General features: G+C 42.0%; 1 protein-coding gene across 1 annotated transcript in view; it reads right to left on the bottom strand.

The window, feature by feature from the left end:
- The window catches only part of LOC149531421 (IAA-amino acid hydrolase ILR1-like 3), a 45,024-nt gene extending 27,859 nt beyond the window's left edge, over nt 1–17,165 (bottom strand). The window contains exons 1-3 of the mRNA XM_089811363.1: nt 16,633–17,165; nt 16,384–16,509; nt 14,247–14,561 (exon numbers count right to left, since the gene is read on the bottom strand). Coding sequence (XP_089667489.1) covers nt 14,247–14,561; nt 16,384–16,509; nt 16,633–16,983 — 792 coding nt within the window. The 5' untranslated portion in view covers nt 16,984–17,165. The remainder of the gene's footprint in view (nt 1–14,246; nt 14,562–16,383; nt 16,510–16,632) is intronic.
- Between the last annotated feature and the right edge of the window lie 2,592 nt (nt 17,166–19,757).

Here is a 19,757-nt window from a genome sequence, read left to right as displayed (position 1 = left end):
AAATTGAAGTATATCTCTTTAATCTAGTTTTTGCAAATCTCACTATATCAAGGTCTTCAACCTCTTCAAATTCAAAATATTCCTTTGTGTCATAGATCGAATCCACTAAATCTTTAGATTCAAATTCCCATTGAATGTAGCAACATCAATTTTTGGTCTCTTTTCCATTTTTGAAAATGCCTTCAACAAAAGATCATACTTGCATCATTAGCATTTCCTATAGCTTCATCCTCTTCACTCTCAGGGTCTCTCTTTTGAACAAAAATTCTTCAAATTTCCTCTTGTAGTGCTTCAACTTTCTTTCTCAAGGATCTGAAATCTTCACCATGGACAACACGAACAGGATTTCTACCTTCACTTCTAACTCTACCTCTACCCTGACTACATGAAGCTCCTCTTGCATACATTTTTCTCAATACCCACAAGCTCGACCCTGATGCAAACTGCCTCTCTTTGGTGAATTTGTTCTCTCATCACCTTGCTCTAATACCATTGATATAAGGGGGTGTAAATTCCCTTTCCCTCAATAAGTGCCTAAACACACCTCAAATAAAAAAGCAATCTGATTTACTTCAGCAAATAAAATGAAATCAAAATCAAAATATGCCAACAGAAGGACGGAAAATTCTTACTGAAACTTGCAATATAATAACACAACAACATTACAAGCCTAATGGCTTCTTATTACACCATTCCAATCTGATTTGGGTCTGACCATAGACCCGCAACAATGTTGCTGCAACAGTGTTGTATTTGTAGCAGCAAATGGCTTCCCAATAGCCTTCCTTCCAGTTCTCCAATCTCCACCTTAACCTATAAATTACAAATAGAACTAAACAATCTTTTTTCATCCTTTAGAAAGGGTGAATGAATACAAATATCTTGGGATTGACTTCGATTATAATCTCAGTTGGGAGCCTTGTAGATTGAAAAGTATATAGGGGGGTGGAAAGTGTCACATCTACTCCAAAATAGGTACAAAAATGCGGAACTTTGAGACTCAAAAATCAAGAAACCTCTTTTTGGTTTGTTGGTCACAATGGTTATTCTTTATGCTAGTGAAGTTTGGGGAGTAAGCATGTCAAAATGCGGATGAAGATAGTTAGAGAAAATTCAGAAGCACCTAATCACCAACAATCTCAAAGTTAAAACCTTAATCCCATATGAATTTTTTTAGCGGAAGCAGGTACTTATCCATTGGAGTTATCAATGATAACTTGACTAATAAGCTATTTAAAGAAGGCTGGAAACATGAATACTCAACAGTGGCCCAAAATTGGGATGAAAGGTCTTGACCATAGGAAGGAAACTTGGATGAAACTGTTGTACGTATAGCATCAGTAGAAGTAATGATAAAATTAAGTTCTGCGAATTCTGTTCACCAGACATATGCTTGCTTACACACACACACACACACACACATAGCATCAGTAGAAGTAATGATAAAATTATGTTCTGCGAATTCTGTTCACCAGACGTATGCTTACATACATACATATATGTATGTATGTATGTATGTGTGTAGGTATATATGTTTGGATGATTGTCTTAACATACGTTTGAATGATTATCATAATATTATCGGCAACATTGTAATCGGCAGACATTGTAATATGAATGTTATCGGGGGTCTTGTGTTTTACTGTCGATCATGTAATAAGGTGTATTGTATTGTTTTTCTTAACTAAACAGTTGGTTGTCGTCAGGAAATAATGGTTCAAGATGTTCTTGACGGTGTATCGGGAGGTTCCCGACGGTGTTTCAGGATGTTCCCGACGGTGTATCGGGAGTTTCCTGACGGTGCATCGGGAGGGTTCTGTCAGTGTATCGGGATGTGTGCCGTCAGGCCGACATGTATCCAGAAGGTTCTATTATTACAGTTGGCATGTTGTATGCGGCCGACGGATACCTTCGAGAAGGTTCCTCGAACAGTATTTATATTTCCCTTCAAGATCATTGTAATCATCAATACCTCATGTAATATCTTGGCATATGCGAATAATAAAATAAGTGTTCTGTTGTTCGAGTTCGTGTGCATTATCTGTATGCAGTTCTTAACTAATCTAAAATGTTTACTGCATAGATTAGTTAAGAACTGCATACAGATAATGCACACGAACTCGAACAACAGAACACTTCTTTTATTATTCGCATATGCCAAGATATTACATGAGGTACTGATGATTACAATGATCCCGAAGGGAAATATAAATACTGTCCGAGGAAACTTCTCGAAGGTATCCGTCGGCCGCATACAACATGCCAACTGTAATAATAGAACCTTCTGGATACATCTCGATACATGTCGGCCTGACGGCACACATCCCGATACACTGACAGAACCCTCCCGATGCATCGTCAGGAAACTCCCAATACACCGTCAGGAACATCCTGAAACACCGTCAGGAACCTCCCGATACACCGTCAGGAACATCTTGAACCATTATTTCCTGACGACATCATCCCCCCCAAAAAGAAAAAGTCATCTCCCAATGACGAGACCACAAAAAACCCACACTATATACATTATTCATAAAACAAAAACAACATGGAGGTATACATCATCAACCCGAAGGCTAAGTCTCGGACTGTGACGACCGGCTGTGTCAAAGCTGGTACACCTATTCTGCAAATCAGCTCTGATCTGTGAGTTCTCTTCCACCATTTCTTTCAGCATCAACGCAACCTCCTGACACTCAACTTCCTTCTGATCGTGAGCCTGTTGCGTTGAGTCCTCCTCACGTGCTGTTGCCAACTGCTGCTCAGTTGCTGCTAGTTTCTGCTCCATTGTGGTTAACTGCTATTCTGCCTGCTGTTTCCCTCGCGTACTTTCCTCGAGGTGTGCTAACAGCGCTGTCCGTTCCACTTCCCATGCCAGGTGTTGGGTGGTAAGTTGGTCGGCCATCTCCTCCCGAGCCTTCTCTGCCGTCTCCCAAGCCTTCCACCCAACTTCTGCCTTCCTTCGCTCGGTCAGCACCATTTCCGCTATGGCCGACAAACTTACCACCCAACACCTGGCATGGGAAGTGGAACGGACAGCGTTGTTAGCACAGCTCGAGGAAAGTACGTGAGGGAAACAGCAGGCAGAACAACAGTTAACCACAGTGGAGCAGAAACTAGCAGCAACCGAGCAGCAGTTGGCAACAGCACGTCAGGAGAAGGACTCATCGCAACAGGCTCACGATCAGAAGGAAGTTGAGTGTCAGGAGGTTGCGTTGATGCTAAAAGAAATGGTGGAAGAGAACTCACAGATCAGAGCTGATTTGCAGATACGGACAGAACAGGTGTACCCGCATCGATGCAGCCGATCGTCACAGTCCGAGACTCAGCCTTCGAGTTGATGATGTATACCTCCATGTTGTTTTTGTTTTATGAATAATGTATATAGTGTGGGTTTTTTGTGGTCTTGTCATCGGGAGACGACTTTTTCTTTTTGGGGGGGATGATGTCGTCAGGAAATAATGGTTCAAGATGTTCCTGACGATGTATCGGGAGGTTCCCGACGGTGTTTCAAGATGTTCTCGACGGTGTATCGGGAGTTTCCTGACGGTGCATTGGGAGGGTTCTGTCAGTGTATCGGGATGTGTGCCGTCAAGCCAACATGTATCGAGATGTATCCAGAAGGTTCTATTATTACAGTTGGCATGTTGTATGCGGCTGACGCATACCTTCGAGAAGGTTCCTCGGACAGTATTTATATTTCCCTTCAGGATCATTGTAATCATCAGTACCTCATGTAATATCTTGGCATATGCGAATAATAAAAGAAGTGTTCTGTTGTTCGAGTTCGTGTGCATTATCTGTATGTAGTTCTTAACTAATCTATGCGGTAAACATTTGGCGTCGTTGCCCGATGGACCTGGAAAGGCAGGAGAATGAAGAGTAATGCCGAATCACCTAAACAAGAATAAGAACAAACTAAAGGACAAGGACGAAATACGCACAGCACGTGGCGATCTGATTTTGGCGTAGCAAGCCGAACGAAGAAAGAGATTCCAGAAGATTGTTGCCGACGGACGCAGAAGCGCGGAAGCATTGTTGGAGGAGACGCGACAGCGGGTGGAATTGGTCGAAGAGGCAAGGGAGGAGTTTTTGAATTGGTGTTCGCCGAGGAAAGAAAGTCCAAACGGAAGAGAATCGACTCGCACGGCTCGGAGTGCCGAAGGAGCAAGAGCGTGGAGTGAACTCTTCGTCCAGGATCCACTTCCAGAAGGAACAGATTCACTTACCGGAGACCCTTCTTCACCAAACACAGCTATCGGGATACCAAGTGTGAGCGTCAGGATACCAAGTGTCAGCATCGGAATACCAAGCGTGAGCATCGAGATGGCGGGACCAAAGGAGAAGTTACCTAAATTTGATGGTGATGGAGCTGCTGATCCCATCAGACATTGTAAAACTTGTGAAACGATTTGGAGAGCTAATGGCATAATGGATACAAATGAATGAATGAGGCAATTTCTGGCAACCCTACAGGGTGTTGCGATTGATTGGTTTACTGATATTGATCCACAAAAGTTAAATAGTTGGGATAACATTAAGAAGGAGTTCATCGCCGAATTTCAACTCCTGCGCGATGATAATGAAATTGTAGCGGAGATATTCAATACTAAGCAGGGGAAGAATGAAACAGTCTGAGTCTTCGCAAGGAAATTGAAGGACTTGATCAACAAGATGGAGAATAAGCCAGCTGACGGGTTACAGAAACGATGGTTCATTGAAGGCCTTCACCCAAAGCTGCGGAAGAAGATGAAGATCGTGCCACCATTGACATACATGGAAGCGTATAACTGGGCAATGAATTTGGAAAGTGAGCAGAAGACCAAGAAGAAGAAGAAGAATAGTTCATCCGATTCAAATGACAACGCCTCTTCAGGAGAAGATAGCAGTGATGATGAAGGCAGCAGCAAAAAGGTTCGTGCCCTTAAAAAAGACATGATTCGGATGATGAAGGAATTCAAGAACATGAACAAGGAGACTAAGGGCAATGAATTGTGGTGCACGGAGTGCAAGAAGGAAGGCCATACAAAGGGATCCTGCCCGAAAGAGCAATATTGCGAGATCTGCCAGATTATGGGACACTCAGTAAAGGAATGCCCTTTCAATTTGAAAACAAGAACACCGCAGCAAGTGTTCCTGACACAGGAGGCATCCCCGTCAGGAGGGAACGGGAACACCAGTACGGAAGGTGCCACATCGGGAGGATACAGAAATAATCGGCGTGGTCAAAACAACAACAACAATAGTGGCAGCAACAACAATGGTGGAAGAAGTCGGATCCAGTATGATGCGAATGGCCGACCGATAGTTCAATGCCGCGCATGCAATCTATGGGGTCACTTTGCCCGAGAATGTACAATGGCGAACACACCGAAGTTGCTATGCCGATGGTGCAGACCTAGCGATCATGATGATACTAAGTGTCCGAAGTTCGGAGTAAACTTGATTGCCGTCGGGACAGACGAGGAAGAAGTTCTAGCTATCACACGGAAGCAGGCAAAGCTCTACCCTGACCCGACGGAGGAAAGGAAGAGACTGGAGGAAGCCTGTGCAGAAATCCAGAAAGCAACACAGAGAGAACCGACACACCTGAAGGACACACCTGGCACCTCTGTTCGGAACTGTGCAGAACAAAACATTGTAAGGAAAATCTTGCAAGCCGAGGTACCCGTTAGGATCAATGATTTGTTGCTCACTATGCCTTAACTTCGTACGACACTCACTAATACAGCCCTGATTGCTAAGCAACCGGTAGAGCAAGAAAAGGAGAAACAGGGAAACACAAGTACAGAAGACCCGATGCTATTAGCTCTTTCATCTGGACGCTATCCGGCGGTTGTCAAAATGGGCATTCTCGGAACTGTGTTAACGGACACGATCGTGGACGGAGGGTCTGGTGTCAATGTGTTGCCAGATGATACTTGGAGGAAGTTGGAACAGCCGACATTGTGGCCACCTACCTTCCAGTTGTTAACAGCTGATCAACATGGAATCAAGCCATTGGGAATACTCACAGCACAACCAGTGACAGTTGGAACACAACCATTCCTGCTGGACTTCGTGGTGATTCCTCTCAGACGAAAAGGGTATGATGCTATTCTGGGTCGGGGGTGGCTGATACAAGCCAAGGCAAAGCACGATTGGAAGAAAAATACTTTATCGCTCGAAAGCAAAGGCCGGAAGTATGTTATCGATCTGCACACTCAGATGGTCGGGGAAGAAGCCCTATCGTCAGACTTCGAAAGCGAAGAAGATGAAAAGGAGCAAAGCATGGAACCAAATCAGGAGGGAATTCTACGACTGGAAGGAGATGATGAATTGGATTCGGTAAATAGTCTCTACCATTGGCAGATAGAAGATTATGAATTGTTTCCAAGCTGCAATGTATTGGCAATAGAAGGATACAATAATGATGAATTCCCAAAGGAGTTTATTGAACTGAAGGGAGGCGATGTGTCACTCGATGTCACCCCGGCACATAAGTTCTCTGAAGGGGAACCCATCAAATACAACGAAGTTGCATTACAGACCATGAATTTGGGCGATAAAGCCGAACCACGGAACATACTGGTAGGAGACAACTGGGACCTAGTACTAAAGGCAACAGCATTCAAAATATTTTTAGAGTATAAGGATGTGTTTGCATGGACATACAAGGACCTGAAAGGAGTACCGCCGGAGTTGTGCATGCACTGCATTCAGTTGATCGAAGGAGCAATACCTGTAAGAAAGCGACCCTACAGAGTGAACAAAAATTATGCGGCACGGGTTACGGAGGAAATTAATCGAATGTTGGAGGCCGGCATTATTTTCAAGGTATAGACCAGTGAATGGGTATCTCCGATAGTGATTTCACTGAAAAAGGACTCCACTCAGATCCGAATATCTGTTGATTTCCGATGCCTAAATGCCGTCACCATCAAGGATCCGTTTCCGATTCCATTCACAGACAGCATCCCGAAAGAGGTAGCGGGACACGAGATCTACTCATTTATGGATGGGTTTTCCGGCTACAATCAGATTTCCATCACAGAGGAGGATAAGCTGAAGACGACATTTGTCGTAGAAGATGGGGTATATGCCTATAATCGAATGTCGTTCAGTCTGTGCAATGCGCCTGCGACATTTCAACGAATCATACTACATATTTTTGATAAGATGTCCGTCGGAAACTTCAAGGCATTTTTTGATGATTGGTCGGTGTTCAGTGCAGAGGACAAACATCTGGCAGCATTGGGCGAGTGTATGGAAAGGTGCCGATGTGCACGCCTAGCCCTAAATCCGAAGAGGTGCAGATTTATGGTTCCCCAGGGAAGGTTACTCAGACACAGTTTGTAAGGAGGGACTAAAGACAGACCCGGACAAAGTGCGAGTCATATTGGAGATGCAGCCATCCACCAATGTAACGGAGGTAAAATCTTTCCTTGGACATATAGGCTATTATAGACGCTTCATCAAAAATTTTGCCAGGATAGCATATCCACTAGACAAGTTGACGAGCAAGGGAGAATCATTCCGATGGGAAAAAGATCAAGATGAAGCATTTGAAGGGCTCAAAGTAAGGTTGGCTACTGCACCCCTCCTGGCCTACCCGGATTGGAATAAGGAGTTTCATGTGCATGTTGATGCATCTAACTATGCGATCGGAGCAACTCTCGCACAAACCGATAGCCACGGGTTGGATCATCCGATCTACTTCGCCAGTCGATTACTATCAAAAGCAAAACAAAATTATAGTACGACCGAACGGGAAGCATTGGGGATGGTCTATGCTGTACAAAAATTCCGCCATTACTTGCTAGCTACTCCGTTTGTGTTCTATGTCGATCATCAGGCCTTGTTGTATATGATCAATAAACCAGTCATTCAAGGAAGGATCAGCCGATGGTTACTCCTCTTGCAGGAGTTTACATTCAAAATCATCGTACGACCAGGAAAGAAGCATGTAAGCGTCGATCATTTATCACGTATCAGAATAGGAGAACCGGCAGATGGTGTGAATGATGACTTTCCTGATGCACAGTTGTTCCAAATTGTCGCACTACCGAAGTGGTATACAAGCATCGGCGAATACTTGTCCATAGGACAGTTTCCAGATACCATGCCCTCAAATGAAAGACGGAAGTTGGTGATACGGAGCGGAACATTTCAGTTGATTAATGGACTGTTGTATAAAATGGGACCCGATCAGATCCTCAGGCATTGTGTCTTGGAGGAAGAAATTCCACGGGTACTGAAGGAAGCGCATGAAGGACCGGTTGGAGGACATATGGGCCCGGACACAACTGCACGAAAGATACTTCTAGCAGGATTGTGGTGGCTAACGGTATACAATGACGCCAGAGAATGGGTTGTTGCATGCGATACATGTCAGCGCGCGGGGAAACCCTTGAAGAGAGACTTCATGCCTCTGAATCCCTCTCATGCCCAGGAGCTTTTTGAACGATGGGGTTGGATTTCATAGGACCCCTGAAGATGAGCAGAACCAGAAGGTGCTGTTTACATTGTGGTCGCCACGGAGTACTTGACTAAATGGGTGGAGGCGCGTGCACTACCAGACAACTCAGCGGTAAGTACAACACAGTTTATTTATGAGCAAATAATTACTAAATACGGCATTCTGTTACAATTAACAAGTGATAGAGGCGGACATTTTGTAAATCATGTGATCCGACTAGTTACCACGGAGTTCAAAATTTATCATTCGCTATCAAGTCCGTACTACCCAAGAGCTAACGGACAGGCCGAAGCTACCAACAAAATCCTGGTATCAATTATATATAAATCCTGTGCAGTCAAAGGAGAGGATTGGGAGGAAAAATTACCTTCTACTCTGTGGGCTTACCGTACGGCGTATAAAGTTACAACAAGACATGTCGTTTCAATTGATGTTCGGGCAGGAGGCTGTAGTACCAGCAGGATTCATGATACCAAGCCTGTGGATAGCGCTAGAAAATAAGTTGGGCGACATGGAAAGTTTAAGGGCGCGGCTGTACAAACTAAATAGGTTGGAGGAACAACGATTGTTAGCACAGTGGACCACTGAAGTAACCCAGAATAGGCGAAAGGCGTGGCACGATAACCACTTGAAATTGAGTAGGTTTCAGCCCGGACAGTGGGTGTTGAAGTACAATGGCTGGAATGAGATCAAGCCGGGCAAGTTCAAAGTTAAGTGGGTCGGACCGTATCAGATTCGGGAAGTAGGAGACAATGGAGCAATAAAACTATGGACTTTGGATGGACAGGAAGTGCCCCAGGCAGTGAATGGCTCGAAGGTCAAGGTATACCATGATCAGAAGAATTTTGTGTCAGAAAATGACCGTCGGGTGTCCCCGTCGTCGTTGCAGACTGACGATGTTGACGGTCGTAGAGAAAACTGACTCTGTTGGCAAAAATAAAAATAAAAAGAGATATAAAAAAAAAAAGAGAGAGAGAGCCGTACGGTGGTCACTGTATGGTCCGTACGGCAAGCTATTTCATGGCACCGTACGGTCCGTACGGCCGGCTATTCCATGTCACAGTATAGTGCTATTTGTACAAGAGCATTAAATGTGTAAAAAGGCCATTCGTTGTGGAGTACCATACGGTCTGTACGGCAGGCTATCTCATGTCAGTATCACCGTACGGTGTTGTCCATGTCACCGTACGGTCCTATTTTGGTTATTTAAGAGCATGTAATCAGTGAAAGCTGAACACGAAGGCCATTTCCGAATCAGCTATTCTCAGCATAGTGCTTGCGGATTAGGAGAGAGAGGACGCGGGGCGAAGTAGCAAACCGGCAGGAACCTCCTTACATGAGTTCCCTTCATCATAGTGTTCTTGTCGTGAGCACGATGGAGTCCAGACGGAGGCCATGCCGAATGAACTACAGCCGGTTGAAACTCACATTGTCAGCAAGGCACACTAGCACTTGCAGCATCTTGCATATCTTCTTCTCATAGATCGCCTTCTTCCCCGCTTTCGTCCTCTTGTAACCCATTTTCTTTTCCGGTCCTCTACTGCAAATGCTCTAGCTCCTTCCAAAGAACCTAAAAATGGAGGATTGAGTTATTATAAAGATCAGGGTTTTGCTCTACGGAATTTGCACTCGTTGCCTGAACTCGACTCATTGGTGTAGAGGGATCAATGTCACAAATAGTTTGAATGGCTTCATCAAAGCCCTTGACGTGGTGAATGAGTAAACAACGCGGTTGCAGACTATCATTAGCTCTACTCCATTCCGATACTTGACAGGCCGCATTTTGCACATGTTCTTGCCTTGCCTATAGCAAAATCATTAAGGGGTTCTTCAAGTGTCTCGGCGCCCTGTTGAAAGCCGTCAGGGAGTATTTGGAAGCCGTACTTTCAAGGGTTTCATCGGAAGGCACTTACAGTACGAAATACGTGGGAAATTTGGGAATCCGTACGGTTGTACGACAGGCACAGGAAACATACAAAGGGCATAGTATGCAATCAGCCGGTAAGAGAGCTTGGAGGAAACACCTGGAACAGGATTCAGTCATGAATCAAGAGGTGCAGGCAGGACCCTCGCAAGCACGGCCACGGGGAAAGGAGACAGGCAAGCATAGGGCAAAAGTACAGACTCAGCCGGATGTCCATACAACACCACAAACTGTAGCGTTTGAAGGGTTGAATGGAGGAGACTGTCGGAAATGGTGGGAAGAACATCCAGATACTCACCTGGTTAAAGCAAGCATCAGGAAAGCACAGGTCGAGTGGGCTATTCGGATGCCACTTTTTTGTATTAGAGACTTTGAGGGCATTTTACGGCCGATGATTGAGGCTTATGACAGGCATTCTCGAAAATGCTCAATTCCATATTTGGGGTATGACATAGTGGTATCCTTTCGGCCAATTGATTTTATGAGAGTCTTTGGTATACCAGGGGCGGTGCAAGGTGGAACCAAGATTGATGGCAGACCCAAACAAATGAGCAAGGAGACGAAGCTACAGCTCATACGGATGGTGTGTAACGACGAAGTACAGAAGCACATCGATACTCTCATGGACACGTCAAAGAAAAGAGGGCTGCGGAAGTCTGAGATTCGTGAAGGACATTGGAAGTGTTTGATGGATGTGGTTAAAAGTAGGCTTACAGGATCCAGCAGGGCATCTGACATTTCCTTCCCCTTGGTCAGTATGATGAATGGAATCATGAACGGTAAGGTCTATGACTAGGCTTCATTGTTAGCTACGCGCATGGAGGAGTTCATGACCTTACAGCACAAAACGTTCTATATGCCGCATTACTCCATCGGACTCTTTCTGGACGCCACGGCCAAGACGATACCCCATGAGCAGCTAGAAGTTAAGCCGACTCCGGCTGTACCTGGCGAGCCTCCGGTAATGCAATGGAAGCATTTGGATACACCTCTAGGTCAGAAGAGCGGGGGCCAGAAGAGGACACGGCAGGAGATGGAGGAATCAGGTAACACCGATAGTGGCCGTCAAGACACATCTGGCGATGAGGATGATGACTCTGAAGGTATGGAGGTTGAGCAGGAAGAGGCGGAAGAAGATGAGGAAGGTAGCATTGTCTCAGCAGTCCCACTTCACTTTCCACGACCAGCTGCACCTGTGACTATCACTTCAGCTCTGGTAATTTCAGCGCCCCACATTCACACCATGGCAGATGTTCACATCCCAGGGTTTGGTCAGTTTCGGCGTCCAGTGGTAATGACCCCGGTTACTCTACATCCTGCGTCACGAACAGTAGTAGTACTTGTGCAGCCAACAGTGCGCCAGTAGACAGCAGTACCTGTAGCCACGAGTTCGCAGCCAGCAGTTCAAGAACCGGCTCCCATACCTATACTAGAGAGTTTACCTCAGCCACTTCCTGTGAAGCCTGTGACAGAGGAAGGAGTCAGTGGGAGAGGTACGCAGGAGCAGGTTCGGCTAGAAGTAATTGGGTCAGATGCAGTAGTCACTGTAGCGGACACTCTGCTAAGTGAGGCTCAGAGTGCTCACTCCAGTATCCCTGAAGCGACACCCCAGGCTCCAGCAACAAGTGTAGCAAGTCGGGCGAGTGAGTACCTAAGGCGCCGACTACTTGCCCTTGTCGCCAGAGGTCATTCCATTCAGTCTCCCATGAGAGAGCTCACACCCTTGGAGGCCCATTGGTCCAACAATGAGGTAGTCGAGATACCGGCATCACCTAAAGGGGAGGATCAGAGTGCAGCGGCAGCCAAGAAGGTGGCCACGGAAGTGCAAACGTCAGATCCTCTACCAGCAGAGACGGAGGACATGGATATTCATTCTCGCCTGGCTGTCATTGCAGAGCAAAGCAAGTCCATAGCGGAAATGGTGCTGACTGAGCGAAGGAAGGCAGAAGTTGGGTGGAAGGCTCGGGAGACGGCAAAGAAGGCTTGGGAGGAGATGGCCGACCAACTTACCACCCAGCACCTGGCATGGGAAGTGGAATGGTCAGCGCTGTTAGCATAGCTCGAGGAAAGTACGCGAGGGAAGCAGCAGGCAGAACAGCAGTTAACCACAGTGGAGCAGAAACTAGCAGCAACCGAGCAGCAGTTGGCAACAGCACGTCAGGAGAAGGACTCAGCGCAATAGGCTCACGATCAGAAGGAAGTTGAGTGTCAGGAGGTTGCGTTGATGCTGAAAGAAATGGTGGAAGAGAACTCACAGATCAAAGCTGATTTGCAGATACGGACAGAACAGGTGTACCAGCTTCGACGCAGCCGGTCGTCACAGTCCGAGACTCAGCCTTCGGGTTGATGATGTATACCTCCATGTTGTTTTAGTTTTATGAATAATGTATATAGTGTGGGTTTTTTGTGGTCTTGTCGTCGGGAGACGACTTTTTCTTTTTGGGGGGGATGATGTCGTCAAGAAATAATGGTTCAAGATGTTCCTGACGATGTTTCAGGATGTTCCTGACGGTGTTTCAGGATGTTCCCGACGGTGTATCGGGAGTTTCCTGACGGTGCATCGGGAGGCTTCTGTCAGTGTATCGGGATGTGTGCCGTCAGGCCGACATGTATCGAGATGTATCTAGAAGGTTCTATTATTACAGTTGGCATGTTGTATGCGGCCGACGGATACCTTTGAGAAGGTTCCTCAGACAGTATTTATATTTCCCTTCGGGATCATTGTAATCATCAGTACCTCATGTAATATCTTGGCATATGCGAATAATAAAAGAAGTGTTCTGTTGTTCGAGTTCGTGTGCATTATCTGTATGCAATTCTTAACTAATCTATGCGGTAAACATTGGTTAGTTATGCCTCTGTAGAGGGAGGCATGACCCTACGTGAACAAAGGCCACATAGAGTCATGACTCTACAGGGGCATGACCTTTCACATGTATAAGTGCAGATCGATAGGAAAGATAATCAATCTAAGGCACTACAGTCCCAGCGATCTGCACATTCACTTTGCAGGACAACTCTCAACAGTGTTCGTTGGAAGGCGATATACATATTCTCTCAGCAATCTGCATCATAAGAAAGTATATCTTCAGCAATCCTCAGCACTGAAGTTAAAGACCCAGCAATCACCAAAAACCCACCTAAAGTCAATAATCCAACAAAGCATAAAATTTAAATCATTTTGGTTGATGCTGAATGCAAATTCACCGAGGATGCTCCTACATCATTATGTATTCTGAGTTATTCTGCAAAAATTGTAAAGGTGAAATTTGCTTGAGTGAGATGTACAAATCGATTACAAGTAGGCAAAAGGGGGCAGTTCATGGATCTCAGATTTTAGCATACAGTTTAATGTTCAGTTTCATTGATATTTAATTCTTATTCTACAAAAGAGTTAATCTTTATTAGAGAAGAAACAAACCCCAAAGTTCTTTAAGCTTAGAAGTGCAATTGTATTTGATCAAATGATCTCTCAGTAAATACTAAGTGTACATACGATCATGAGACTCAGGTAACTATTCATCACAAGCATCTCTGGATACAATGACAATTTAAGGATTTAGGGGTGTCATCAAGGTTATAGATGGTCCTTTAACATGGTGTTCTTCATATCAGTAGATTTACAAGCCTGGAACAGCTTAATTTCACATTGCCAAAATTTCATTTCATTTATAGAAAGCAAATTGTTTAGTTTTAAATTTGTACCAAAAATGATGCATAAAAATGGCCATATTAACAAACGAAATTGCAAATCCACATACATTGGACAAACAAGCATTGCCTTTTAAGATATCCCAGGCTTTACCTTCTGAGTTTGATTTCTTGCTTAACAGAAAGTAAAACAACTACAATAGAAATACATACATGGCTATCCAGTGGATTCATTTCTCGAGAAACCAGCTCTTGCAAACTCACAACAGCAAAGGAGGCTGCAACAACTGGATCCACACTCATATGTGGAAATGCTGCATGCCCACCTTTACCATGAATGGTTGCCTGAAATATTGCAGTAGCCGCATACACTGGTCCTGGCCTTGAGGCGATGGTACCAGTTTGTAATGAGGTTGAAATATGCATGCCAAAAATAGCTTCAGAATCTTTGAGAGCGCCATCCTTGACCATCATAGCAGCACCTGCTCCTCTTTCTTCTGCTGGTTGGAACAAAAGTCTTACAGTGCCCTACAATGTTGCACAATTGGCAGTGTCACAATTGAGCATGGTAGAAGCTGTGCTAGTATTTTATAACACAAAAAGTTACAATGCGAAATATCATACAAAAATTCATGAATAGCTATGCATCATCACTATGATCTACCAGCATTACAGGGGTTGTCTATTCCAAGAATTTATTCTTAAGAATTTATTCAATAACTTAAGCATGAACAAGAAAACACCATACAATGACAACTCCAACTTCTTTCTAAATGTTAGATCGATTATACCTTTTTGTGCAAATTCATTTGATATAGAAAACTTCAAAGCTACAAAATGCTGAAAATGTTTTCTATAAGCTGCATGGGCTTTAGTATCTAATCCTTGCTATGATTATTTCTTATAATATGATCAGGTTGCAAGGACCAATATCGAAACATATAGAGCATCAACGCAACCTGAATTTTTTTTATGGAAACCCTTGCATATTTGGAGCATAAAGTACATGGCTCATTGTCTGAATTGAAACATGAACGAAGAGGTACCCTCTGTCACATCTACTCAAGTTGCCACTTACAAGGGCAAGATGGATTTGACCTAATGGTTTCCAGGTACAATACTGACCTATTCTTATGCAGGAATTGGCAGCAAGACCTCCAATCCGATGGAAGCCTGTCTCCATTTGCAGCTTCTTTTGCAAGAATCAAAAAACAGGATGGGGAGGCTGAGGTTTACGGGCAAGGAACTACATGGGCATAAAGGGTTCTAAATTCCCAAGAAATAGATTGAGATTTGCAAATCATCCACAGTTATGAAAGTAAAATACAAGTCTATTTTTTTTTAATACAACCAGATTACACATATATCTACATCTCTACCCTTAAACTAGTTACAACATGTTGAGCTAAATGTACAACTAAACTAGAAGTCTGCTTCAACTAATTTGCCATGAATAGGAGGTCCTTTCCTTCAGACTATACCTTGAAAGATAGAGTCTAGCTTTCAACTAACAAATGCTAAAAAGTAAAATTAAAAAAACATGTATAATTGTAATATTACTATGAGGATTCAAATGTGTAGTCTTAGAGTCAAACTCACTGACCTGTGTTTCATGATTAGTGGTTCTCAAGAATCCATCTCTCATTAGAATGAATGGAACACTTAGCACTCATTGCATCTAGGTGATGCTCACAGAGGTAAAGCATTGGACCTTTGGGAAGGTTGCCAATTCTAGTACAACTCCAACTCAAGTATGCTTAACCATAGAATTTCCTCCAAGATTAAATCCACTTAGCTTGCAATCCCATTTGCAAAACCTTCAGCAAGTGTTGTGTCTTATAAATCATTTGTTATAGAGTCCCTTTAGCTCATCAATTGATAAGTAGGAGATATTTTCTACAGCAAGTCAAATTGTGATATTGCTACGAGGATTCAACTATGTAGTTTGAGTCAAACTCATTAACTCAAGTTCCATGAGTAGCCATTTATAAAATCCATCTCTCATGAAAATGAATATAACACTTAGCGATCATTGCATATATGTGAAGCATCGGGCATTCCTGGGTACAACTCCAACTCAAGGGCATTTAACCATAGATTTACTCCAAGGTTAAACCCACTTCACTTGTTACCCTATTTGCATTGAGTGCTCATGCAAAATGGGTGACTTGCTGTGGAAAATATCTTCTACTTATCAACATGAATAATATTCAAAAATTCATGACAAGTGAAAACTGATTGATTTGAAATACAAAATACAGTTACTTGCAAGTTTACAACTGTTCTATTCCAATAACCTAATGATTAATACAAACAGCAATTAGAATTACATAGCTCAGTATAAACCGACCTTGAGCTTATCCTTCCGTTGGTGAAGCAATTTAGCAGCCCCAAGAAGCATAGTGACATGTGCATCATGTCCACATGCATGCATTCTCCCTGAAATTTTGCTCTTATGCTCCCACTCCACTTGCTCCTTTATACACATCAAAAAAATCCCCTCAACAAACATTAGAAATAACTAGCACCTTATAAAACAGTAACATAATATTCATTGTTTTTTTATAAAATAAGTCAGCATAGATGTTTATGTATATACTTGCAGAGGCAGGGCATCCATGTCAGCCCTGAGAGCAACAACAGGAGGCAATCCGGAACCAATCTGTGCCACGACACCAGTCTTTGCAAATGGCCAATCATATGACACCCCAATTCTATCCAGCTCACTTCTGATTAGGGCGCTTGTGTTATATTCCTCAAACATGAGTTCTGGGTACTCATGAATTCTTCTCCTTATGTCCTTCAACCATTTGATGTCATTCTTGGCAGCACCCATGAGATCTGTGAAGTAGATGTCATTCGTTTGGGAGGCAGCAGGGAACACCAGTATCAAGACAAGCACAGCAAGAGTGATTGCAGTAACCATACTTTGAGTGATTGCAGTAACCATACAAATGAATCCCTGGACTGTAGACTGTCTTCCTAAGCGCCGTCCAAATCATACTAAAGTCCGGTGAAGAAACTCCTCCGTTAACAAAACCAGTCGAAGGAATAGACAAAATTGAGTCCATTGGTCTATTGGTGAAGTCGTAAGAGTGCATATGTAAAAATTACAGATTTATTAGCGTGTTTCAGGTATTTTGATTTAAGTCTGACTTATCTTTTTGATTTTTTAACGGGTAAGCAGTCCAAGTCAATATTAACTATTATTTTAGGACATGATTTATGGAACCCAAGACGAATAAGAGGCTCATAATTTATCATTGTATTGTAAGCTTTTGTATATTCATCTTCATTTATTTTATTTAATAGTTATTTTTATTTAAATATTAATTTAATTAATGCACCAAACTATGTTTGTTGCTCCCATTGCTCGCATATTTGAAAACTAGGAACTACAAAATACTATGATTCATAAACTTTAAGTTCATAATTCATATTTGAAAGCTAGTCAAAGCATCTTTTAATTTGTAATACTGGTAACACAATTTGCAATAAATTGGCATTGCATGTTATGTGTCGGATCTGTCAGATCTTCAAGTGTTATCTTTTAAGGGTAACAAGTCACAAGCATTCCGATCAAATTGTTTTTGGCACTTCCAACAATCATAGGGCCTACATGTGAACATGTCATAATTGCCAAGTAAATCAAAAAATAATGTATCATGATTCAATATAGAATTTTGGGTTTTAAAGACAAAAATTGAAGAGGCGGATTTCACATCAATCCATGTGATAGGATGGCTTGTCTCTTTGAAAATTTCAAGAAGATTTGAGATAAGGTGTAGATTCATTTTAAGTTATATTTAATTTTTTTTGATAAATAATTATTAACATATATCAATATGTGAACCTTTGGACAATAATTATTCATGTGCATTAGTTCTTGGGCAATAATTCTTAACATATACTAATATTTGAACAATTCTTTTTTGGCAATAATTATTGACATGCATGGATTGTTGTACTAGATGTAGAAGTATGTTTGTCTATGTTTAAAATCCATTAGTAGCATTCTTGTAAAAAACAGATTCAATGGTTGTCCTTGACAAAAGCTAATTAGTTGAGGCATACTAATGACAAGCAATTTCAAAAAGATTATAAACTTGGCTTTCCATTGGACCACCATAGGAAGAATTAATATGTTGATAGACTTAGCACACCCAAATCAAAACTCATGAAAGATTGTAGTGGAAAAATGTTCATTAGAGCTTGCAGATCCAATGTTGATTAGAGGGCAGAGATGTTTTATTTAATCCATTCAATAGTCATTTGATGACATGAAATTCCCTTGTTTTGTGTTGAAACTAGTTGTCGAGAAATGATAATATGTGGAGCATCTAGCTAGAAACACGTTATACTTTGTATTTCTATAAGGAAAGAAAGATGAAAACCCTTTGAGAAATTTTCAAATCCAAATACAAAAAGATCAAGGCACAATAATAACAATATATCTAAGCTCAAGTTCACTACCCATGCAAACAACATGCCATACCTAATCCATGCAAGAAAACTAAGAATGCTTTGAGAATTTTGCATATTAGAATACAAAAGGGTATGTAGACAACAACAATAATATAAACAAACACAAGTTCATTGTACAAATTGGCCTACCAACCTAACAACCTAAAATATTTTTTTATAGTATCAGCAAATATCGAAATAAGCTACAAAAAACATCAAAAGGTTAGGAAAAAATATTGATTGCCAATTTGTCTTATCATCCTTAATTCTCTTCACAAGCTCTTAATTATGAAGAAGATCATTTTTTGTTAAATTTAGCAACCATTCTTATATGAGGCAACCTCAAGATTTGCAAGATAATTAACTACTTGGTTAGCCTCCTTGTAACAATGTACCGCATTGTAGTTTTGTAGTTTATGAGTAAATGCTTTGAATTCTGTAATGATGTAATTAGTTTCCCAATTTGGAGGTTCAAAGCCTTTGAGAGCCAAAATTATAATCATGGAATCGATTTAAATGAAAGGATTATGAATTTTCTAAGAGAATTAAAGCTTAACACCAAACGAAATAGCTCAAGCTTCTATAGTATTATTCAAGCCATCAAGGATTGTTGTCGTACTAGGTTTGCTAAATTTGCATTTATGATCTTTGGTGACACAACCAATGCTTGATACCCCCATATTTTACTTCAAGGATCCACCAAAAATAAGCTTACAAAAGTATAGTTGCGGTGCTCCCCATCTAATCTCTTTTTTATTCACCCTCTTAATTGTATTATGAATTTCACAAATTTCCCCTCCTTAAGAATATTATTATCCCAAGAGGTGAAAAAAGAGTCAAGCTTCTTATGTCTACTAGTTTATGTTCACAACCTCCTATATTGTTATATTAATTTTGTTGGTAACCACTTTTAAATTGTTAAGTTCTATTTCCTAAAGATGTTGATATTCTTTTCCCACCACATGTTTACAAATAAAGATGGTTCATACAATATCCCAAATGACTAAAGTGGAGGATTCTCTACACAATCTAGACCATGAATCAAAAACATTTTTCAATTTTGAATGTAGAGGAGATTATCAATGAAGTTTTCTTAGGATCCACTTCCAACACTCCTAAGAAAAACTCCAATTAAGTGGCAAACAATTAGTTATCTCGAAATGTCGATCACAAAACACACAATTAAAGTAATGAGATATACCAAAAGTGACAATCTAGCACTATTCAAAAATTTGCATTTCAACATCAACCAAGCAAAAT

Source organism: Cupressus sempervirens, chromosome 11 (genome assembly GCF_028749045.1).
Source record: "Cupressus sempervirens isolate cs-2001-9-10 chromosome 11, ASM2874904v1, whole genome shotgun sequence".
Lineage (NCBI taxonomy): Eukaryota > Viridiplantae > Streptophyta > Pinopsida > Cupressales > Cupressaceae > Cupressus > Cupressus sempervirens.
This window is presented reverse-complemented; position numbering and strand designations above follow the sequence as displayed.